This window comes from Archocentrus centrarchus, unplaced genomic scaffold (assembly GCF_007364275.1).
Source record: "Archocentrus centrarchus isolate MPI-CPG fArcCen1 unplaced genomic scaffold, fArcCen1 scaffold_42_ctg1, whole genome shotgun sequence".
NCBI lineage: Eukaryota > Metazoa > Chordata > Actinopteri > Cichliformes > Cichlidae > Archocentrus > Archocentrus centrarchus.
The window spans coordinates 2568885-2594856 of record NW_022060268.1 but is presented as its reverse complement, the minus strand read 5'-3'; the positions used below and the strand labels follow the sequence as shown (position 1 = coordinate 2594856).

General features: G+C 40.5%; 1 protein-coding gene across 4 annotated transcripts in view; it reads right to left on the bottom strand.

Moving 5' to 3' along the window:
• The window catches only part of LOC115777031 (NACHT, LRR and PYD domains-containing protein 12-like), a 31556-nt gene extending 15629 nt beyond the window's left edge, over positions 1 to 15927 (bottom strand). For 2 of the 4 annotated variants that reach the window (XM_030724845.1, XM_030724842.1), the window contains exons 1-9: positions 15865 to 15927; positions 15026 to 15202; positions 13908 to 14051; positions 12301 to 12431; positions 9812 to 11672; positions 5685 to 5858; positions 5393 to 5566; positions 4983 to 5144; positions 4657 to 4830 (exon numbers count right to left, since the gene is read on the bottom strand). In XM_030724845.1, the coding sequence (XP_030580705.1) occupies positions 4657 to 4830; positions 4983 to 5144; positions 5393 to 5566; positions 5685 to 5858; positions 9812 to 11672; positions 12301 to 12431; positions 13908 to 14041 (2810 nt within the window). In that variant the 5' untranslated portion in view covers positions 14042 to 14051; positions 15026 to 15202; positions 15865 to 15927. Of the gene's footprint in view, positions 1 to 4656; positions 4831 to 4982; positions 5145 to 5392; positions 5567 to 5684; positions 5859 to 9811; positions 11673 to 12300; positions 12432 to 13907; positions 14230 to 15025; positions 15203 to 15864 lie in introns of those variants that run through there. The other 2 variants (XM_030724844.1, XM_030724843.1) reach the window with 2 other exon arrangements.
• Between the last annotated feature and the right edge of the window lie 10045 nt (positions 15928 to 25972).

Here is a 25972-nt window from a genome sequence, read left to right as displayed (position 1 = left end):
AAAAGAAATGTGTTTTTAATAGAGATTTAAATGTGTGTATCGTCTGAGCTGTGCGGATATGGAGAGGTAGATCGTTCCATAGCTTTGGTGCTGCTGCTGCAAAAGCTCGATCACCTCTCTGTTTTAGTCTAGTTTTAGGCCTCTGTAAGAGCAGCTGGTTCGATGACCTCAGAGCTCTTACAGGGGTGTGACAGTGAAGCAGCTCAGACAGATACAAAGGTGCCAGTCCGTTTAAGGCTTGAAAAGTAAACAATAAAATCTTAAAATCGATTCTAAAACGGACAGGGAGCCAGTGAAGGGATGACAGGACTGGGGTAATGTGTTCATGCTTTTTTAAACCGGTTAAAAGACGAGCTGCCGCATTCTGGACTACCTGCAGGCGGCGCACAGATGATTGATCTATGCCAAAGTACAGAGAATTACAGTAGTCCAGGCGGGAAGTAATAAAAGCATGAATAACTTTTTCCAGGTCCTGCTGTGGGAGATAAGGTTTTACCTTGGCAATAACTCTGAGTTGGTAAAAACTGATTTTGGTAACAGCACTTACTTGCTTCTCCATTTTAAAACTACTATCTAAAATGACACCCAGATTTTTCACAGCATCACGACAGTGAGGAGCCAAATGACTCGGAGTGCCAGAGGAGTAGCTTGAGGGGTCAAATTTACCAAAGCATATGACCTCGGTTTTGCTTTCATTAAGATTTAGGAAATTGTTTCTCATCCAGGACTTGATGTCACTTAGACAGTTCAGCAGGGGTTCCCATGGATCTCTGCTGTTCAGTTTGATGGGCATATACACCTGGATGTCGTCAGCAAAACAGTGGAAACAAATATTATGTTTCCTAAAAATCGACCCTAGAGGCAACATATACAATGAGAAAAGAATTGGGCCCAGAATGGACCCCTGAGGCACTCCACAAGAAAGCTTTGCTGTGGTAGAAAAACAGTTTCCTAGATGGACAGAGAAACTTCTATCAGTAAGATAAGATCTGAACCAAGTCAGAACCGTGCCTTTAATGCCAATTTCATGTTCTAGGCGGGATAGAAGGATCTCGTGGTCCACAGTGTCAAAGGCAGCTGACAGGTCTAGAAGTACTAAAACTGCAGGACTACCAGAGTCCACAGTTAAAAGCAGATCGTTAAAAACTCTTAAAAGAGCCGTCTCTGTGCTGTGACGCATTCTAAAACCTGACTGAAACTTTTCCCACATTCCATGTCCACTTAAAAATGCTTGAAGTTGCTTAAAAACAACTTTTTCAAGAACCTTGGATAAAAATGGTAATTTAGAAATTGGTCTGTAATTTGAAAGAACATCAGGGTCAAGGTTCTTCTTCTTGATTAGAGGCTGTACAACTGCATGTTTAAAGGCAGCTGGAACACAACCAGATGCAAGCGCACTGTTAATCAGAGCGAGGATAGTTGGTCCCACTGAATCAAAAGCCTCTTTAAAAAGGCTTTTGATTCACTATACACAACTGCTCCGGGCATGACAGCAACAAAAAAAAATCCCATTACATCAAAAATGGCAAAGGTAAATCAAAAAAGGGCACAAGCTGACAGACAAATGTAAATGAGAGTACACATGTATCAATACCGTATGTGTGCTCTCAGATGTTTTTGTTTTTATCCAAGTCTAATGTCAAGTTCTAAGGAACACTAGAAATTATTGTGTTGTAACTGAGATGCTCCAGTTATTAAGGCTATCTGATCATGTTTTTTGTTTGTGGTAATATTTGTCTCGTAACTATGTAAAATTAAAAAAAGAAATTTATAGTAATGTAGTCAAATTATTCTTAATGTAAACCATATTTAGATAGTATCAGAGGACCTCAAACTAATTATACAGGGGCACCAGTATTATTACAATACTAGTTTGCAATCTTATTACAATCATAAGATTGTAATAAAATGAAAATAAGTGGTCAAACTGTGACAAATGAGTGAGGGAATAGTAACATTTCCAGAATAATTTAAAAGTGTTTAAGCCGAATATTGGTTGGTTTGGTTTGTGTGTCGGGCGGTGGCTGAGGGCGGAGGCCCTGGCGGACCGATCCCCGGCAATCGAAACTGGCTATTGGGACATGGAACGTCACCTCTCTGGTGGGGAAGTAGCCTGAGCTAGTGCATGAGGTTGAGAGATACCAGCTAGATATAGTTGGGCTCACCTCAACGCATGGCCTGGGCTCTGGAACCAGTCTCCTGGAGAAGGGCTGGACTCTGTTCCAGTCTGGAGTTCCCCTCGGTGAGAGACGGCGAGCTGGGGTGGGTATTCTTGTATCCCCCCGGCTTGCTGCCTGTACATCGGAGTTTACACCGGAGGACGAGAGGGTAGTTTCCCTGCGCCTTCAGGCTGGGGAACGGGTCCTGACTGTTGTTTGCGCTTATGCGCCTAATGACAGTTCAGAGTACCCACCCTTTTTGGAGTCACTGGGCGGGGTGCTGGAGAGTGCTCCATCCGGTGACTCCATAGTCTTGCTGGGAGACTTCAACGCTCATGTGGGCAATGACAGTGAGACCTGGAGGGGCGTGATTGGGAGGAACGGCCTGCCCGATCTGAACCCGAATGGTGTTTTGTTATTGGACTTCTGTGCAAACCACAGTTTGTCCATAACGAACACCATGTTCGAACATAAGGATGTCCATAAGTGCACATGGCACCAGGACACCCTAGGTCGCAGGTCGATGATCGATTTTGTAATCGTATCATCAGATCTCGGGTGAAGAACTCGGGTGTGGGAGGAGTTCGGTGGACTTTACATAGAGTAGAAGTTGGATTAATTGTGCAATGGTGATGCTGTGGCATGCAAGGTTGGACCCAATATGCAGGACTCTTAGACAGGACTCAACGTAAAAAAACAGTTTAAACAGGGTACACTGAATAAAAAATGAACTGGGGCTGGACAGATGCCAGAGCTAAGCATAAACTGTGAAGGAGGGTGACAAACAGGTGGGGAAACACTGACGATGACATTACAAAGAACAGACACAGACATGCTACTTTCCCTCTGCTGAGGAGCCGGTGCTGGTTCTGGTTTCAATGAACCAGCAAAATGCTTAAGAACAGGCCTGCATTTCCACCGCATTTCTGTGAACTGCTCCTTTATGTATGTGGGCGGATCCTTGTCTGGACACAGAAGCCAAAGAGCGCAAACGTGGGAGAACACGCTCCCCTTTCTTGTGCTGCCAATATGTTTTATGGTCCAAACCAAACTACTGCAGCATCTGTGTGCAGCACAGAGGGAAACACAGACAGAGATTAGAGCAAGACGACAAGTACGCACTTTGTGTCCTTTTATCCGTGATATGAACTGATACAAAGCAGCAAATTCAGCCTTAGAGCCCAACCTAATTCACAGCCGTGAAAATCGCTTCGCTTTACTAATGTAATCCACATGTCATATGGTAGAAAACTTGATGTTGAGATGGCAGAGCCCTTCTGCCGCTTTTGTCAGGCATCCTTGGTTCGAGACCAGCTAGTTTGCGGGGCCGGAGTTGAACCCGCTTTTCGGCCGAGCACCGAGTGCTTCCACGATGGAAAACCGGCCTAACGGTTCAAATTAAGGCACTGGTGGGTAAGAGGCTAAAAAGGACTTAAATACAAACACAGGTTAACAAGAGAATGGGGAACAGGTGGAGACACAGCTGGGAATAATTAAACAGAACGAGACCAGGAAGTAAACTAAATACAAAATAGATGAGACTGAGACTGATGAAATAAACAGGAAACAACCAGACACCTGACAGAGATGCAGACTAGTCACAACAAAGGGAATAAAACTCAATACCAAAAAACACATGATGCAAGGGATTTAGAGACAGAGGGACAGGACAGATGTTAGAACACAGAGATGCAGGGGAGACAGGAACGAAGGGAGCCAGGAAATCAAAATGTAAACAATAACTAATAACAGGACAAGAAACTATAATGAACAAAGAATCAAAACCAAAGGCAAACTGGGAAACATAACTGTCATGGTGCTGGGCCGTATGCCCAGCATTTTGTGTTTAGTTCTGTTTTCACTGGGTTTTGTTATTTGCTAGTTTTGTTTTGATCTTCCTTATTCATCTTAGTTCTGGCCTTATCAGTTGTGGTTTTTTAGTTCCCTCTGTTCCTGTCTCCCCTGTGTCTGTTTTTCTGTATTTTTCCCTGTTCCTTGGTCCATGTTTAATATTCCTCTGTGCCAGCCCCCTGTGTTAAGTCTGCGTGTTCCTTGTTTGGTGTTTCCTGTTTTATTTTGACAGTCTTACGTTCCCTGTGTGTTGTGTGGAGTTTTGCTTCCTGTGTTTAATTTATATCATTTTGTCCACCTGTTCTTCCCAGCTGTTTCCTGTTTTCCCTCGTCATTCCCGGTGTATTTATTGTCTGCATTTCCCTCTGTTCCTTGTCACCTCCTCCCTCATTAAGGTGTGGTTCTGTTCCTGTTGTGCTGCCTCTTCGTCAACCTCAGTTTTGTAAATTTTGGATTATTTCCTGTAAATAAACTCATCACTTTCATTCAGTCCTGCCTTCGGAGTTCTACCTTCGGGTCCACCCTGCACGCCACACCACCCAAACATGACAATAACAGAAGAAACGCAAATAAAACAACCTAAAAGAACTTAACACAAAATGCTAGGCACATGGCCCAGGACCATGACAAAGTGTGTCTCCAGTACCTTAGAGTTTCCAGTCTACAACAAAATCTCTCCAGTGCAGCAGAAAGCAGCTTAACCCCTGAATCCTGTAGCCTGTTGACACTTAGGTCTAGCTCTCTCAGATGGGAGGAGTTAGACTTCAGAGCTGAACCCAGTGAAGCACAGCTTATCCATGTCAACCTGCAGGACTGCAATCTGAAATGAAAAGAAAACAAAAAAAACAACAACACATCTTTCATTATTTACTCTATACATGATTGATCCAGTTGGGTTTTACCACAAAAAATGAAATTAATTAAAAATCAGCCTGTGACAATAAAATGTTAAATACAGTAATTCTGTTTGACCTGAGTGTCTCCAGTTTACACTTTGGATTCTCCAGTCCTAGAGACAGATGCTTCACTCCTGAATCCTGCAGATTGTTGTCACTCAGATCCAGCTCTCTCAGATTAGATTTCAGAAATGAGATTAGATACCGACTGGTCTCTATCAACCTACAGTTTTTCAGTCTGCAATTTGAAACAAGGTTATTTAAAAAAAAAAAAAAATTGGGGTAGGTAGTGGTTATAATTGTCCATCATAACATTTGTAATCTAAATTTTAAACATTTTTGTGGTGCAGAAAATTCTATTATAATACAAGCTAGTTTGTTGCACAAATTTAACAGAATTTGTAAAACTAGATGTTCACATACATTAAATCATCACCAAAGTGGCCATGCTGTTTAACTGACCACAACTCAATAATGCTGTCTTACCTCAAATTTTCAAGTTGGCAATCTGAGCTTTCCAGTTCAGCTATCAACCGTTTCATTCCAGTATCCTGCAGTGAGTTGTCACTCAAATCCAGCTCCTTCAAATAGGATGGGTTGGACTTTAGAGCTGATGCCAGTATCACACAGCAACTCTCTGACAGTTTGCATTTCTTAAGTCTGCATTTTAAGGAAATACATCAAAAGAAAAATGTAGTTTACAAGACAATATTGCACCATTCAAACCAGATACTAAGAAACAAGAACACGTATGGCATGAAGGATATGGTGTACTTACTTCAGCCGCTCCAATCTACAGTGTGGACTCTTCAGTCCAGCAGAAAGCAGCTTCACTCCTGAATCTTGCAAATAATTCTCACTTAGGTCCAGTTCTCTCAGATGGGAGGGGTTTGACTTCAGAGCTGAGGCTAACAGCTTGAAGTGAATCTCTGAAAGTCCACAGCCAGAAAGTCTGTAGTACCAAAGAAAATTGTAGACTAATTAATAACAAAGCAGAGCAGCAACTGAAAATGTAATTGCATAATAACACAATACAAAATAATATATTCAAAAGTACTAATAGCAAATACATCAAAATGTCAAACTATTCTGCAGATTACAGTACTGTGCACAAGCCTTGATCCAACTCTCATCTCTTTATATTTTACTAAGAAAACAAGAAACAGCTGCAGTGATTAAATGAAAATACATAAATGAACATACAATATATAAGTGAAAGCTGGACACTGAACTCAAACTTGATGTGCAAATTAAGTCAGTAGTCAAGTCCAGCTTTTATGAGCTAAGATAACTGGCCAAAGTGAAACCCTTTCTTTCAGGGCATTGCTTGAAAGATTTTAATCCATTCTTTTATCACAACTTGTTTAGATTACTGCAATTCACTTGATGTTGAGCTCAGCCAGATACTGCTTGCCCGGACCCAGATGGTACAAAATCCTGCTGCTTACTGTTAGTTGGGGTCAAAAAACATGAGCACATTTCTCCGATCTTGGCCTCGCTTCATTGGCTCCCAGTTCATTTTAGGATTGATTTTAGGATTGATTATAAATCCTTTTATTTGTTTTTAAATGTCTTCATAATCTTGCCTCATATCTGTCCAATCTGCTCCACTTGTGCATTCCCTCATGTTCACTTAGGTCAGCTGATCTGGCACTGCTGCCTGTCCCTATGACAAAGAGGAAGCTCAGAGGTGACAGCGCCTTCTCAGGTGGTGCCCCGAAAGTGTGGAATGGTCTTCCCTTGCACATTAGGCAGGCTGACTAAAGTTGAGTTGATTTGAGAATGAGTAAAACAATTAAATGTGGATTATTAAACATTAGGTCTCTCTCTTCCAAGTCCCTGTTAGTAAATGATTTAATAATTGATCAACGTATTGATTTATTCTGCCTTACAGAAACCTGGTTACAGCAGGATGAATATGTTAGTTTAAATGAATCAACACCCCCGAGTCACAGTAACTGTCAGAATGCTCGAAGCACAGGTCGAGGAGGAGGATTAGCTGCAATCTTCAATTCCAGCTTATTAATTAATCAAAGACCCAGACAAAGTTTTCATTCTTTTGAAAGCCTGACTCTTAGTCTTGTCCATCCTAATTGGGAAAATCAAAAACCTGTTTTATTTGTTATTATCTATCATCCACCTGGTCCTTACTCAGAGTTTCTGTCTGATTTCTCAGACTTTTTATCTGATTTAGTGCTCAGTTCAGATAAAATAATTATAGTGGGTGATTTTAACATCCATGTAGATGCTGAGAATGACAGCCTCAACACTGCATTTAATCTATTATTAGATTCAATTGGCTTCTCTCAAAATGTAAAGGAGCCCACCCACCACTTTAATCATACTCTGGATCTTGTCCTGACATATGGCATAGAAACTGAAGACTTAACAGTATTCCCTGAAAGCCCTCTCCTGTCCGATCATTTCCTAATAACATTTACATGTATTTTAAATGGATTACACAGCAGTGGGGAATAAGTTTTATTACAGTAGAAGTCTTTCTGAAAGTGCTGTAACTAAGTTTAATGATATAATTCCTTCATTATTATGCTCTTCAGTGCCATGCAGAAGTCGCAACGCAGCATATGCATGTGGTCGCCGGCTTCACCACTAAACCACTCAGGTGCCCTTGTAATTTAAATCAGATACACCCAGGTACCAGCCCATAGGTCATTTGTTACTGGGCCGCACTGAAAAAATAAATGACTTACATTATTTATGTTTTATTTATTATGAGTCTCGACAATGTTTTATTTTGAAAAATAGGCGAATTCTCTACATTAGATTCGTCTATGACTCACTGCTGACACGTGTCCCGACGCTTGTCTTGGTCATGTGATACATTGCTGCTAAAATTAAACCCACAATCTTCACTGGTTCCCATGCCTGATGAAAGACCTTAACACACTGGACCCTAAATTTTGTGTGAATGTTTCGTGCATTAAAAATACTTTTCAGACTCGCCTGTTTTTACCGCAGCCATTCACACTAACTGTGTCATTTCATAGGATGAAGTCTGGCATTTATTTTTTCAAATCAAGTTCGATTTTTCTGACTTTCACAAGCAAACAAACATCTGACCAATCAAAACGTTGCATTTAGCAGCATGTGAGCTTATAGTGCAAATGGTGCACCCATACACTGAATAAACAGTGATGTAGGAACAATAAAATAATACAGTGCTACCTCTGACAGACACAACTACACGCTGCTCTGAGTCATAATTTCTATAAATAAGATAAAATTTTATTGAATTGAATTTTGCACATGGCTGTAGATACTGTTGGACCGCTCGCCTGGCATCCTCCATACATACTGACAAAGAATTGAATGAAAATTTTGATCTTTGTTCATTTTAATATTGTAATACTATATATGTGTGTAATTAATAATTCAATTCAATTCAAAAACCTTTATTCATCCCTGAGAGGCAATTTATGGCACATAGAGCACAATAACGCATAATAATTAGTATAATAATATATATGTACACACATATACATACGCATATGCATACACATATACCTGCATACACACTCATATACACGCATATATATATCTACATACACACACACACACATATACATACTTACATATACACATATATACATATATACATACATATATACATACATATACGCACGTATATACATATACACCTACATACATATACACACACACACATATATATATATATATATATATATATATATATATATATATATATATATATATATATACACATATATACATACATACACATACATACATATATACATACAAACATACATACATACACACACTCACACACACAAGCAGGTATACCAATAAACTAGTGCTAACAATAAAATCCTGCTTAATAATTACTGCAATAATAATAAATAATACTTAACAACTCAATAAATCCAACATTTCCAGCTAATATTAATACTAATAATAATTAATTCCTTCAGGACTGCATATGACTACATGTTAAGAAGCTGAACAGCTCTGGGCACGAAGATCATCCTCCTTCTTTGTGTCTTACATGCCGGGCAACGTAACCTACGACCTGAGGGAAGCCATTCGAACACTGAATTAAGAACATGAGAAGGATCCTGGATGATCCGATGTGCTAGTCTACGTGTTAAAAGTTAAAAGTTAAAAGTTCGTATACTGATAACAGATTCCTGATTTCCCACAGATTGTGATGTTCCTCTGCAAGTGGTTCCTGTTTTGAAGACTGACTGAATAGAACCAACAGGTGATAGAGAAGGTTATAATACTCTCAATAAATGAGCAAAAGAACATCCTCATAATTTTTTTATTCACACCAAAGGAGTTAAGTTTCCTCAAAAGATACTGTCTCTGATGGCATTTCCGAATAATCTCCTCCGTGTTGGCTGAAAATTTCAGCTGGTTGTCAAAGATAGTCCCCAGGTACTTCTACTCCTCCACCAGTTCAACAGGTAAACCATGAACTGAAGTACTAGCCATTGAAGCCGACTCCAGTCGCTTCTTTGAGAAAGTCACCACCATCGCTTTGGTCTTGCTGACATTCAGTTCAAGGCATGATTTATCACACCAGTCCACAAATTCCTGAAGGGCAGTACGGTGAGTCCACGGCATACCCGATAACATGGATAAAAGAACTGTATCGTCAGCATATTTAACCAAGAGAGAGTTTGATTGAGTGGATCTAATTGTTCTTTATAACCCGCAATGTAATTATCATACAGTATACTTCTATAATTTCAGTAGCAATCAGGCTGATTCTTGCTAAGCTGTTGCATTTAAATCTGCTGCCAGCTGGGTGATCATGACCTCTCCCTATTTGGGCAGTGTAATTAGATACCTGCTACCAGTAACTGACATAGTAACAACAGCTCTACAATGCTGATATGTAGTATTACAGTGTGGACTTACTGAGCCTTTCTGTAGTTCCTCACAGCTGAGATCAGCCTTTGTTGTCCCTCCACTGTTGTGTTATAATTTGTCAGATCCAAATCATCCAGAACTTCCTCTGACATCTGCATTATGTAGGCCAGTGCTGAGCAGTGAATTGCAGAGAGTTTCTTTGATCGGTTCTCTGACTTCAGGAACTCTTGGATCTCCTGATGCACTGAAAGGTCATTCATTTCCATCAAGCAATGGAAGATGTTGATACTTCTGTCTGGAGAGATTTTGTGAGTGTTAATTTCCTTCAGGTTGTTCATGGCTGTCTGGATCATTTCTGGGCAGATCTCTGCCTGACCTAATAGGGATTTTAAGAGTCTCTGATTGGATTCTAGAGAGAGGCCATGAAGGAAGCGAACAAACAGGTCCAAATGGCCAGTTGTACTTTCAAGGGATTTCTCCATCACAATTGTAAGGAAGTCCACTGGGGAAGGGATAACATAATCAGACTTGGAAAATAATTCAGTATCACCATCAGAATCATCACTATCAGAATTACTGTCTTGATACTCCCAGTTTTTCCCCAGGAATACTTGCAATACCTCTGTCTTCCTGTTGGTGTAAGAGTGGAACATATAGACTGCAGCCATGAACTCCTGAATGCTCAGGTGAATAAAGCAGTATACAGGCTTCTGTAGGATTGAACAGTCTTTTTTGAAGATCTCTGTGCAAATTCCTGAGTACACGGAAGTATCTGCGACATCTAGACTACACTGTTCCAGGTCTTCTTGGTAAAACAGGATGTTTCCTTTATCCAAATGTTCAAAAGCCAGCCTCCCCAGCTTTAGAAGAACTTCCCTGTCAGTCTTCTTCAGCTCCTGTGGATTTGTCTCATGTCCCTCATGATACTTGTTCTTCTTCCTCTTTGTCTGAACCAGCAGGAAGTGTGAGTACATGTCAGTCAGGGTCTTGGGCAGCTCTCCTCTCTCCTCCATGGTCAACATGTGCTCCAGAACTGTAGCAGTGATCCAGCAGAAGACTGGGATTCTGCACATGATCTGGAGGCTCCTGGAAGTCTTCATGTGGGAGATGACTCTACGGGACAGCTCTTCGTTACTGAATCTCCTCCTGAAGTACTCCTCCTTCTGGGAATCAGTGAAGCCTCGTACTTCTGTCAGCCTGTCAACACATGTAGGCGGGATCTGATTGGCTGCAGCAGGTCGAGAAGTTATCCAGACAAGAGCCGAGGGAAGCAGCTTCCCCTCTATGAGATTTGTCAGCAGCTCGCTGACTGATGACTTTTGTGTAATATCAGACACAACCGTCCTGTTGATGAAATCAAATGCAAATCTACTTTCATCCAGACCATCAAAGATGAACAAAAAATTACAGACAGTGAACATTTCTGCTGTCACTTTCTGTAATACTGGATAGAAAATGTAGAGTAACTCAAGAAGATTGTACTGCTCATCTCTGATCAAGTTCAACTCCCTAAAGGAAAGTGGGATCACCACACTAACATGCTGGTTTTCCAAGCCCTCTGTCCAGTCCAGAGTGAATTTCTGAACTAAGAAGGTTTTTCCAATGCCAGCAATCCCGTTGGTCAGAACCACTCTGATGGGTCTCTGTTGATTAGGTGAGGCTTTAAAGATGTCATGACACTTAATTGGAGTGTCATAGAGGACATCCATCCTGGAATCTGCTTCAAGCTTCCATACCTCATGTTGCCTATCAGCCTCGTCATTCTGTCCCTCTGTGACATAGAGCTCTGTATAGATTTTTTTGAGGAGAATTCCACTTCCTGTTTCATGTGTTCCTTCATTCGCCCATTCACATCTTCTCCTCAGACTGATTTTATGTTCACTTAAAATCTCATTCAGGACAGCATCTGCTGAAACATACAAGACATAAAACAAAGCCAAAAGACAGCTCTTCAATAGCTGATCAACACCACATGTAATTCTTTGAAAAAGCATTTCCCTCGTTCCTGATTTCTTTTTCTTTTCTTTTTTTGCTTGTTTGTTTTGCATATTTGTCACTCTTATGTTTCAGATAAATCTAATTTCACTATTAGACAAAGATAACCAGAAAAAATACAAAATTGTTTTTAAATGATTCGTTAATTTATTAAGGGAAAACCTTTTTGTGAAAAAAGTAATTGTGTCAAAGACTCATTGGGGTTATCACAAATGCTGGATTGTAGTTCTTGCTGCCACTGGTGGCACAAGAGTTAGAGACTTTTACATAGGGTAACATAGGTTTGGATAGCTTTTTTCCTCTTAATAAATGAAATAATCATTTTTAAACTGCATTTTGTATTTACTCAGGTAATTTTTCTCTAATATTAAAATTTCTGGTCTGAAATATAAGTTGTACATACAGAGTGCATCCGAACATTTGACTGGTATTGTATGTGCAAAAAACAAGAAATCAGGAGGGGGCAAATACTTTCACAGCACTGTGAGAAGTTAACTTTTAAGAGATTGGTCCACCAGCTGAAAGACACATTACAATCTTACTTTGCACAGTGATGGTCTGACTGTCTGTCTGAAGTCCAGGTTTTGTTTTCGGTCGCTCTCCACACTGGGACCACGAGTCTCCTAATGAATTAGACTGGTCCGGATCTGAGGTGGTGAACTGCTTAAAGATTCTGAGTGTGTTGGGAAATAATCATTGCTTAATAAATGTACCTAGATAACAGCAGAGCTGACACAGATGATGAAAAAAAGGGATATAGGCAGGACTGGAAAAGGGTGCATTAAACCATTATTGGAAAGTCCCAGAGTACAGTGTTTAACAAATTTATTAGGCCGTCTCTGTCAAAAACAAACAAACAAAAAAAGACATTTTAGAAATTTTTCAAAAACAAGTTTAAAACTAAAAATTATATTGTATTTATTAAGCAAATAAACTGACTTCAAGTTTTTATCCCCACATTTGTGTTGGCATGCTCAAATGCTCTGAGAAATCAGAAATTTATCAAGCATAAGATTCAACCACTAAAACTAATTTTTCTGCTCAGGAATGCGGATAAGGAAAACTGTAATTTGTCATTTCAAATCAAAAAATAAGATTTAATAGACTTCGGATTAAGATTTTTTTTCTGCTTTTTGCAAAACAATTTGAAAATTTATATATAACAATAATTAGAGTTTACCATTAAAATATAATAAGATAAAAGAACTTGTGCATACATTACAGAAACATAAGAAAATATTTTGGTAATTACCAACACTATTAATTACTGTTAATTTAGGGCAGACTTTTGATTACCTTACATGTACTACAGGTACTTACAGAGATTTTGGCTACCTTACAGGTAACCAAAGTCTCCCTCTAAGATTTAAAAAGACTCACAGCATCAGACTGTATGTGTGTGCGTGTGTGTGTGTGCACGACTGCCTCCATTTTTTAATTCTAGCTCTCCTATTTATGCAGTAGTGCACTAGGACTGGTCAGAGCAGAATGGTGAGCAGCTGGCAAGGTTGCTGGAACAACACTGAGAAAATGTCAGAAGATAACATGCTTTGTGCTTCTTGGCCACTGTGAGTTCACAGTGGCCACAATGTACTACAATAAGTGTAATACTTCAAGGTTCATGTTCATTAAATGCACACAACTTTATGTAAATTCATATCTAATCAACTTATACTTGATATGAGCTGTAATTAACACTATATTGTAACTGCAGTACTTTCTAGACAAATGTAAAATCATTAATAGTAAAGATTTATTAAAAATGCAAGGTTTTTATATAAAGTTACACATAAAAACTCATATAGGAGGCACTAAATATGCTGTTAGTGTGGAAGCCCCTTGGCAGGAGTGAGCACACAAAGTTTGTCAAAGTAAATGGTGGGAGGACCAACATGAAAATGTTTCTAATACCTCATCTCAACAAACCTCAGACATTGCACTCACCCTCAGTCAGCTGAACACAGACACACACAGAACACAGAAGCTAACAAAGGCAGAGTGGCTAAAGCTAGAGCTATCAAGAGCGCAGAGGCTTGGAATGAGCAGTGAAACAATCAAAGCAGTTAGGATTAGGTTTTAATGGTTTCAGTGAGAGAAGATTTTTGAACTGACTGCAGTTTGGGATCCATTCATCCATCCATCCTCTTACTTTGTGTCTGAGGGTCCAGGTTCATTACTGAAGTATGGAGGAGACTCTCTGGACCAGTCACTCTTTAGAGACACACAGCTGGATTCTGGAAAGACTGAACTCTCCTCATTTTTCACCGGTTCACTCATCTTCATTCAGGTAGCCCTGGGTGTAAAACAGTGACATCGCAGACTGCTGAAACTGCTCCAACTAGAGGGTTGGAGATAAGGGGGAAAAAAAACTTGGCACATTGGTAAGAGTTTCAAATGGAGAAAATATTGTCATCATAACCTTTTAGTGTTCTCTGAATCATTACTTTCAGAGATGCACTGCTTTAGTTGGAACAGAATAATTCACATATGGAATTTATTAGCATCCAGTAAAGGAGACTAATGTGCCCAATAATCATTTATGAATGAAATAAAGAAATTTTATAGCTCCTGTGATATAACAGAAACAGCTGGAACATCCAATTAACCTTTAAAATGTAATACAAGCATATCCACAACAGAAGTGTGAAAGGTGTGAAAACAATTGGTGAGAGAAAAAATTTTGTGTAGTTTTTTAATGACTATCTGCAATGATATATCCAGTCTTTTGCTGTATACCTCTGTACATCCATCTAATAGGTCATCCTTATACTTGATGAAAGTTGACTAAGCCAACAGCAGTAAAAGAGCTCTCTATATAAATTTTACATAGATTGTCTGTAGTTCTTTTATTATCTGAGGGATACTGTATGATTTGTATTTTGAAATTTCTCACAGATTCAGATTAGTTGCTTTCTAACCAACTGAAACTTTGCACTGCCTCATTTATAATTCCTCCAGTCCAAGATTTGCTGATGATAGTTTTATCCTCCCTGGTGATTGAATACAACTGGCTGATTTGATTAATTTGTGGCCTCAAAAAACTGAATAAACCAGATTAATAAACCAGGATTAGCTTACCCTGCAGCAGGAGTGTTTCACTGAGCCACTGTTAAAGGTCAGAGGCCAGGTCTGTGCGTGTTTGCGTGAGTGTGAGACTGGCATGTGTGTGTGTGTGTGTGTGTGTGTGTGTGTGTGTGTGTGTGTGTGTGTGTGTGTGTGTGTGTGTGTGTGTGTGTGTGGACAGCTGGGCCTGGGTCTGTGGCTTACTGAGCCTTGGCCCCTGTGGGACACGGTTGCGGTGGGTGGGAGTCACCACTCCCCGCTACTCCACACTGGTCGTCACTGCCGCCCCTTGGCGTGGCTTTAGGCCTACTTCCTTGGCAGCTGTTGCTTTCCCTCTCTATATCTCTCCTCTTTTTACCCCTTCCTTCCTGCCTGTCAGATCTGGCATGAATAAATAAAAATAAAAATGGTAAACATCAAGAATATGCCTATAGAAAACATATAGAGCTGTTCTTGTGAAAGCAAATATGTTTGGTACAACAGTGCATTCAGAACTTCATTCTGATTGCGAAAACTGCCAGACATGACAGGCTAAAAAAAAAAAAGAAGGTCAGGTTAAAGGTTAAAAATGCAAGACAGCTTTTCAAGTCTGTAATAAATGGAATCAAACATGTTAGAAACAAAAATGTGTCACCTGTTGTAGAGATGTCTACATGCTATTCACACACATCTAACCCATTTCAGGATCATTTTGGGATGTTGAAACAAATCAGGAACCAGGAATACAGATCGAGTCGAGACAAAATAAGCCAGTATAAATAGATCAACATGGATCCAGAGGGAATGAGCTGGAAATGACTGGAGCAAAAGTAGAGCAGAACTGGAGTAGACCTGGTTTTCTGAACTACCTTTGTTATGGTTTGTTTCTTTGTAGCCATAATCATTTGTTAAGAAGCTTTCTGTTCCTGTTTTAGAGTCAATAAAGTTTAGTCAAACTATGTCGGTGTAGGTTCTCAGGTCATAGTAGTCTCTGGAGCATGAAAAAGTTTAGTCAAACTAACACACAGTTCACACTGTAGCATAGATTAGGTCCAAACACTTACTTGTGTCCACCTGGAAATGATCGTCTCTGCTCAGCTTGCTCCTCTCGGCAGAGCTGAAATGGGTGACTAAGCACTTCCTCATGCAACTTCTTGCTTAAGTACTGTCTTCTGCTGCCCCCCTGTGGTTTACTGTGTTATTATCAGGAAGCAAAAGTAGGAAAGCTACACTTTAAACTCTGACTAAGCTTTGATATGACACTTGTTGTTATTATCATTCCAGTCTCTTATAAATAGGACAAAATATGTTTTAAATATATTCCCAGAATTTTTGTAATGATTTTATCTCTCTATGTTTAATTCCTAGACACAAAGTCAGAGAGGCTAGACTGAGATTGTTTGGACATGTGTGGAGGAGGAATAGTGGATATATTAGACAAAGGAGGTTGGATGATGGAATTGCCAGGCCGGAAGAAAAGAGGAAGACCTCAGAGAATATTCATGGATGTAGTAAAGGAGGTCATGCAAAGGGTTGGTGTAACAGAGGAGGATGCTGAGGTAGAGTGAGACCGGGGCAGATAATCCACTGTGGTGCCCCCTAAAGGGAACAGCTGAAAGAATAAGAAATAGTGTTTAGTTCCTTTATGATCTGTCTGCTTTATGACTGTGTCTTCACACGTCACCCTTAATTTTTGGATTCTTTACAGTGAGATACAATAATGAATTTTGATATGATTTAATCTTACTAATCATGCAGTAATTTCTCCCACTTTCCTCCAGGGTCCCTTTATTCAGATTTCTTGCTAGATTTAGAACAAATGTTGCAGTTTTTTTTTTTTTTTAAATCTTCTTCACAGGAAATGGCCACTTTATTTGGTCACTTCTTTTTCTTTCCTTCAACTCCTACTGGAGATCGTATTCGCAAACCTGTATAAAGAAGAAGTATTTCATGGACAACACTAGATGGATTTTAATATTGGGTAGCTCTCTGTTCTCTACAGATTGCTTAAAAGATACAAAATCAGAGGTGTGTACCACATATAGCATGTTTCCATTAATTATTTTATTTACAGTGCCCTGTATATGTGATGTGTATTAAAGCAATACGTTTTTACATGTAACTAGGGTTACCCTAACCCTAACCTGATGCAGGGAATGTAGAAATGTTTTTATGTTTTGCCCTAATTCTATGTCCAGTATATAATGTTATAAATACAGAGAATAGTAAAGGAAGAAAACAGTCTCTGTCATGTCATTACAAGTGTGCTTAAAATGTGCCACAAAGAATAGACAAGATAAAAATTTTCTGCAGCATTACTCTCTTGTCTTTGCAGCATCATTTTTACAATAGCATTTTTATAATCTTTATCACCTGTTCCTCTCATTATAGCTCTGATTGGAGCAGGTGGAGGTCAGTTAATTGATTTTGTGCAGAAGAAGAATCCAATAATGGGTTAAATGTCTCTAATTTGAGTACAATCAGAAAGTGAAATACAAAGACATAATGGAGAAAGTTGATAACCGCTGTTGTAATTATATTCAAGATTCAAGATTCCTTTATTGTAATTGCATATGCAAGCATACGCAGTGAGATTCGGGTGCACTACTCAAACAGCTCCTCTTGCAGTCAAAAAAGATAAGTGATAAAGAGATAGAATAGGTCAAGGAAAATAGAGTAAGTGTACACAAAATAGTTAATAGTGAAATAAATATTAAAATTAAATCCAAAAATCCAGAATCAAATTCTACCCCCACCACCACACACACTGCACACTAATTATTTCACACTATGGATTTCAGTACATTCAGTATGTGCACTATAGTTCAGTATGATGATGACTTTGGGATGGAAGCTGTTTGTTCATGCTCTGATTGTTCTGTATCCCCTCCCTGATGGGAGAAGACTAAACAGTTTGTGTGTTGGATGGGGACTCTTTGGTGATTTATCTGGCAAGGGAAACAGCCTAGGATTAGATTCAAGACTTTACAGCTGACTAAAGACAAAGGAGGCCTTTCACTCCCTAACATGAAAAACTATTACAAGGCAGCACAAATAAATCCACTAATGGAAATGTGCAATCCCTCCTACACAGCAAAATGGAAAGAAATTGAATGTACAAATATCAATATCCCCTTGCAAGCAATAATTGGTAATATAGACTTATTAAAAGACTTTAAGGAACTTAGCCCGTGCTCAGAAATGGCACTTAAGACCTGGTCAAAATTAGTAAAAGAAAATAAAGAATCCTGTTTGCCGATTAGATGGATAGCATACGACCAAGATTTTGCTCCAAATAAAACAGACAGCACCTTTAAAAAATGGATTGAAAAGGACCTGGTAAAATATAATGATCTCTACCATAAAGGCTCCCTGAGGAGCTTTCAAGACATTAAACAGAAATATGGTCTCGATAATAAAGATTTCTTTCATTTTCTACAAACCCGGCATTATCTAGAAAAAACAAACAAAGATGAACCAGACAGGCCTTTTGTTGGCATTCTAAATATCTTTCTAAAGTCATACCAATCAGTTTCCATTAAAAATAGAGTATATTTGACAACTGGTATCACAAAAATTTTAAATTGGTTTGTGATTTGTTTGAAGAAGGTAGGTTTGTGTCCTTTAGACAAATACAAGTTAAGCATAATATCCTACAGAAGGACTTCTTTGGTTTCCTCCAAGTAAGACATTTTGTAAAATCACTTATTTTTCCAGACGACCAGCCAATTTTAAACCCCATAGAAAGTTCTCTGCTTAAATTTAACAAAGGTCCTGACCATAAAATGAAATTCATGTCTTTTTTTTATTAGCAACTAATCATGCTAAATCCTCTCACAACTGAGAGGTCCAAAAGTCATTGGGAAACAGATTTGGGGGTTGAAATTAGCAGTGAAATATGATTGAGGGCTTTTTCACTAATAAAAAAAAAACATTTATGTGCAACAGACTCAGGGAGAACCAATTTAGAATTCTTCACAGGCTACAGCGTACTCCACACTTCATGCATAAATTTCACTCTCAATATTCACCTCTCTGTATAAAATGTAACACAGTTGTGGGTGACTATTATCATTGTATCTGGCAACGTGCATTGATAAACAGGTTTTGGAAGAATGTTGCAATAGAACTTTGTTCTATTTTTCATCAAACAATCCCTATGGATCCTAGGTTGTTTCTTTTTGGCTTATCTGTGCATGGCCTGTCCCTGATGCCTCAGGAGATGATACTACGCAAACTTCTACATCTGGCAAGATGCTGCATTCTGTTACAGTGGATCCAAGGACAGCCCCCTTCTGTTACACAATGGTACAGAGAGACATTTAGGGTCTTCCCAATGGAGCGCATCAGTGCCCTAATAAAGGGCAATTTGGGTGCCTTTTATAAAATATGGCAACCCCTTCTGGATTATTTACCTCAGGATTTAAATGATATACTTTGCAAAGGAGGGTCACATTTTATTTTAAATATAACCAATGTTAAGTCTACTTTATTTTATGTATGTCCTGTGCTGGCCTGTTCTGTTTTTGTTTATTTTCTTTGTTGTTGTTTGTTTGGGGTTTTTTTGCTTTTTTTCTTTTTCTCTCTTGTCATTTTTTTCATAAAAAGTAAATGTTCAATAAAATATAATTAAAAAAAATAAATAAATAATTGGACTCCTTATTCCGTTGTTTTGTGTCATTCCTGTTCGATAAACGAACACACAGAAACCTAAAAGGCTCAAGCAGCAACTCTTATTTTTACATTTCTTCACGTGCTATTAAAATGTAAACAGAAGAGATCCAGAGCAAAAACAGCAAAAGGCTGAGTGAAAAAAAGCCAGTCTGCATGAAGTAGACTTCACCACAGAGCTTCCTCCTGTGGAAGAGAACAAACATGGAAACAGACTGAATGAACAAACTTCATCCTTCAGTCAGCAGGATTTCAGCCAGCTCAGTAAATCCATACGCTGACGTATCACAGCAACGACAATGCGGCGTCGTATCCACCGGCTGCATCACGAGGAAACAAACAGACTCACTTCCGCTATTAAGGTCAGCGTGACCCACGGTACAAACCAACAGCCAGGTATTCTTGGGGGTCCGGGCGATGCCAAAGCATCTGAATGGACGCAGTACGAAGGCTGTATGTACACAACACACGGCGATAGCGGAGGATTTCAGATTAACAAGAAACTCTCCAAAAGTCGCCGACGTCACCAGGAAAATTCGCTAAATTTGTCAGTAGTCACTTTTTGGAAAAAAACTCGCTAGAGTGGTCTGAAAAGTCACTAAGTTGGCAACACTGCGTATTTGCAGCACAGAAAGGGGAGCGTGTTCTCCCACATTTGTGCGCTTCAGCTTCCGTGTCCAGACGAGGACCCGCCCACATTTATACGTAAAGGAGCAGTTCACAGAAACACGGTGGAAATGTGGGCCTGTTCTTTAGCGTCTCGCCGGTTCATTGAAACCAGCACTGGCACGAGCACCGGCTCATCGGCGGTGGGAAAGTAGCACAGGAGGGGCACGTAATGGCAGCAGGGGTTTGGATGGTCCGTGGGGGGGCCAGGCAGGGATGAGTGAGTGTGGAGGGTGGTCCATACGTAGTGACACACGAATGGGTCCAAGAGGGCAGGCAGGCTGAGGCGAGTCGGAGCTTCCTGGGTTACATGGAGACATAAACATTAGATGAGAAACAAACACTATGATCATTGTGGGAGTGATGGGACGAGCAACACTGGTGCGTCAGCACTGCCGAGCGCACAAGAGTGAAACCCCGTATCGGTGCGTGTATCGCTTTAAGAAAAACAATCATGTGACCCATACAGAAAGTGTGTCGTGTGTGTTTATAAGGAAACAAACTGCATGGACATGTTGCGGATTTGTTGGATGGAGTTTGGATGTTGGAGTTTGGATTTTTGCCTCACCTTGTTCCACCGACTTCATGGATCATTCCAAGACGTTTTCTCCAGTCTGGAATAATTTTGAGATGCCAAATAAGGCCAATCTTTTTCTCCTTTGTTTACTGTTAGTTTTTCAATTCAATATGTTTTTACTCTGTTCTGGTAAGAGGTTTGAATTGTTTTCAGAAAAATGAACTTTTTCTTTTATTATAGGTTAAGTGTCGGCTCTGCTCCACAGAGCTATCTCACATCAATAAGAGCACTTCATCACTGCTCACCATCTTCATCTGTACCCTGTGAAAGAGGTTTTTCTAAGGCAGAGGAACTGGTCTCTAAGAGCAGACATCACCATGGACACTTCAAAAACTTTAGTTCCTTAAAAAAAATGTGTAAACAAATCCATTTTTAGTCTTTTATTTCCTATGATTTAACACTTAAATTAACAAAATTCCATACATAAGTTAAAAATTTTGTTGCAAATTTGCTATATTTTACATACCAACTCAGTTTAGCATTTACACAAACAAGGTTTGAAGGAAATTTTAAACTCTTCTCATCAACAACTTAACTTGGCAAATGAAATTATACAATGATGAGATCATATTTGAAGTAAAGGACTGCGATTAAATATTTTTTCAGGCTGATGTTGGGTTTGCAGCATGTTCGTTTTTCCATCTTATTTTCATTTTGTTTACCTGCAATGATATTATAACTACTGCAGGGGTCACTATTGAGTGACCAACACAGTTTGTGTAGTGTGTCAATACACTCCTTGAGGTATCATCATCCCATCACTACATCGTGGTTAGGCCGGAGGTCGTTGGAGGTGACGCAGATCTTTAACCTGATTGTTCTCTAGGACAAAGAATTTCCCTGTTTAGGAGAAAATTAATACATTTCTGCCAAACTTATCTACTTGGATCATTATAAAACCCAATTATTTGTTGTTACAGATACAGTGTGTCAGCTGTAGGCGCTGGTTCCACTCAGAATGCCTGGATATGGAAAAAGCCCAGCTCATCCATGCACGTAACACAGAGTGGAATTGTGTTGTGTGTCTGAAATAAGTCCTAATGCTAAAAATATTGTTACTGCTTTATAGCAGCAAGACATTTGAATATTGACCAATTTCTATGATGTGACTTTGACCCATGTCTTTAAATATCATTGTTCATGGATGAATGATCTATATTGCCAATGTGTTTAATCTGAAATGTTTTTCAAATACATATTTGGAATTCATCTTTGTCTTTTCTATCATTCTGAAATTGTGACTTCCACTGTCTGAACTGGGACTCCGATTTCAAAACACAAGCACTAAACTCCAGTAATGTCACAAACTAACACCTATTAGTAGTATCACGTTTGATATCAGCAACTTAATACAAAAATGAAACTATGTATATACTTGAATACAGTCCACCAGAGTTTAGGAACAAATGAAGTACAGAAATGTAACTGGCTTTTGCATTCAATTTTCTCCCAAACCGTACAGTTATTTGAGATGAAAGTCAGTCCATATACAGTGGGGGTCAAGCTGAGCAAGAATCAGGTTTAAGACCTGCGTCACCTTTAACAGTGCTCCTATAAATACACTTCAAAAATGTCAGTTTGAATAAAACAGTGCAGTATACAATCGTTCATTTTTGTATTAAAAGTTTGAGATAAATAAATGACACCTTTACAGAGCTGATTATTTAGAGGCTTTATTTATGAAATATGCATTGCCATGGTCGAAATTGAAGGATAATAAGACTTCCGATGTTTTTTAGGTCAACCGGCAGCCGTACCGTAATATGAGGTATAAATGCACAACGTAATTCTACGTGCGGCTTGACTGTGTGTTCGAAAATGAGGGCTCACTTGACTGCAGTTTACCACCGTGGTAGAAAGACACTCTGGCAAAGACCGAGGGTTTAATCTGGACCTTAAATGTAGAGCTAATCGCTGCATAACAGGAAACAGGTGAGCAGGATTACCCAGCTCCACCCTCAGGCTCCGCCTCCAGGAGGTAGAAAAACACCGCAGGACCTGCCCCTGGAAAATGAAGAGAGCACCACCACAACATAACCCCTACATCCTGACAATATCGTGGGCACAGGATCTAATAAGTACCTTGTTGGTACAACAGCCAATCATCATCCAGGGATCAGACGTCTAAATGACTGCAGGAATCTTCGGGAACACCTCGAGTGTGCGCCGAGGTACGAGGGCCCGATCACAGCTGCAGCTTTCATTTGAAATGATTTTTTATCATGTGTCTCACATTTGATTCATTATTTTTGAACATATTAAAAAATGTGCTCTTTACAGGTGAGTCTCTGCCCAATCACAGCATCTCTGACACAGTGTGACTGCAAATATGCCTCTACAAGTTTATGGAAGATGAATCAGCTGAATTATCTTTGATTCTAACTGTGCAGCTGATGCTTTTAAAAACAACACTCACAACCTCGGCTAGAAACTTTGAATTTAGTCAAACTGAACCTCAGATTGTGGATAAAGATCCTCCTCATGCCTCATATCCCATAAGTAAAATGATAGGTATGCAACATTTCCTTCTGAAGCGCCCAGACCGGCTCTATAATATGCAAAGATTATAAATCTGACCACCTTATAGAAGTTGATTTAAAAATTCCTTGTAGCTCTAATAATTGAGATTTTGCCATCATTTTGATTCATCTTCAACAGGAAGTAAAAAAGGCCAAAATCAAATAGCTGGAAAGTTTCAAAAACAGCCTTTCTTACTATGTTGATAACATACAATATTAAAACATACTTTGTTGATGACCTCAGCAAAGATAGTGGCAGTCACAGTGGTTTATTATTATGCTTTCTATATTTTGATGCCATGTAGTTTCAGCACTGGTAGAGCCTGTTGACCCTGAGAGTGTCAGTGTCACACATGCTTGAGTCTGGCCAATGGGAACAGTGGGATCAGGGATGGGAGAAATCAGAAGAAAATCAGAAATCATACGCCCATGTTTTCACAATAACAGAGAGTGATGCTGTTGGTTGGACAGGGATATAAAGAGGTGAAACCATAAGTTGGCACCATTATTAGCAGCATGATCCTGTTGCACAGGTTTGAATCCAATAACTCAGCGTTCCCACAGTGAGCTGTGCTCATGATTCCAGGTGCTGTCAGCAGCAGGTTCAGTTTGATGCTCTGATTTGATGCTCATAATGATCCCATCAGTGGATTTAAAGGATGTGTTTGCATCACTGACCTTTCAAACATGCACCAGCTCAAGTTTGAATGTTGTGTGTTTCAAAGCAGGAGCTCTGAGGAGTCATCATATTGGCATCAGGACCGACACAATCTATGAATCAAATATCCATAAATATTTAAAATGATTAGAAGAAAAATGCTGTTAATTAATAAAGCTGTTGGTTAAATTCAAGGTGAGTTTTTTTTGTTTGCTGAATATTATAGTGGAATGGAGGTGCTGAGCAGAACTGCACACATGTTCTAAAATCACAGCATTATTGCTGAGTCATCAGAAATAATCAGCCTCTCGTATCACGCTCTCATTTTTCTTCCAGGTCTCGTCAGTCGGGGAGGAAGTGACCTCACAATGTTATGCTTTTTTGTTCTCATTTCCTGTGATCAGTGACCAAAGTCACCTTCACAAACTGTAATAATACTGACAGTACAGGACATCACTGTAGCTGATCCAGGGTCAGCAGCTCACACTGTAAATCTCATCCATGTTACTGTGGCTCACACATACCTGGGAAACTGTGTCATCAGTGTCTTTTTCTTTAATATTCATATTCAGTCCTTTCATTTCAGAACCACTTATCATCCACCCATGCTACTTTCCCACCGCCGAGGTTCCAGAGCCGGAGCCAGTGCTCGTGCTGATCCCAAGGAACCAGCAAAACACTTAAGCACGGGCCCGCATTCCCACCGCACTCTGCGAACTGATCAGTGACGTATGTGTTGGCGGGTCCTTGCCTGGAAATGGAAGCCGAAGACCGCTGTTCACAGCCCGAGGTCCCTGTAGTCCTTCTTAAGCTTTTAAATTCATTTACTATTTGCTTCGGTGTTCGGCTGAAACCCGCTGACAAAAGCTCTGCTTGAAGCTCGTTGTAAACCTTCACTTGTCTGCTCACTGCTGCCTGCTCCTCAATTTTATTTACATTTTAGACATTGAGGGCCTTGGGGGGGCAGTGTAGATGGGCGCTGTTATTCAGTGCTCATATTGCATCTGTCCCTCCAATTTTAATAACACTGCAGTTTTCACACAGCCATACAGATTCTTCTCAGTACATACACTCATATCACCCCCCACACGCTGAGTGGGAGGACGGGGCGGGCAGGTCTTCTCACACCCCGGTTTCGTGCACCCCGCCTGGGATGGGGACTGGCTCGTTGTTCGGGGCTGTCTTGGCTGCTTCCCTGGGTTGCCGCTGGCTCTGTGCTGGTACCCGCTCTCCCACACTAGGTGTCCATGTATGTTATGTGTGTGTACATGAGTGTGTGACTGGTACATGTGGATGTGCGTGCGTGTGTGTGTGTGCGTGTGTGTGCATGAGTGAACGACTGGTGTGTGTGTGTGTGTGTGTGTGCATGAGTGTGTGACTGGTGCACGTGCATGTGTGTGTGTGCGTGTGTGTGCATGAGTGAACGACTGGTGTGTATCTGTGCGTGCGTGTGAGTGTGTGTGTGTGTGTGTGTGTGTGTATGTGGACAGCTGGGCCTGGTTTGGTGGCTTGCTGAGCCTCGGCACCTGTGGGACGCAGAGGGCGGGAGTTACCCCTCCCTACCGCGCCACGTTGTTCCCCACTGGTCGTCACTGCTACCCCTGGGGTGTGGGTGCCCGTGGGTCCCGGGATGTGTGGCCGGATGTCTCGGCGTGGTTTTTGACCTGCTCCCTTGGCGGCTGTGGCCTGGGGGTGGCTTGGGCCTCTTTGGCGTGTGGGGGGGCTCTGCAGGGTGTCGGGTTGCTCTCGGGCGCTTGGGGCCTCGGGGGCTGCATGCTCGGCTCTTGCTGGGGGTGCCGGCCTGCCGGGGGGGGGGGGGGCTGCTCGTCGCCTCTGGCTCTCTGGACTCTAACCCTTTGACTGTGGGGGGTCCGTCTGTGGTCTCCCTCCTTCCTCCTCTGGGGAGTGCACGCGGTTACCATCAGGATGTGTGGCCCCAGGTCTTCTGAGCTCCTGTGCTATGGATGGCCTGGGTCCCCTGGGTCCTTCCCTATTTGCTTCTGGATCGCGGGGGGCATGGTTGCAGTTTCTTGCCCTCATTATTGAGTACATTGCATGACAGAGGCGTATGCACACACATT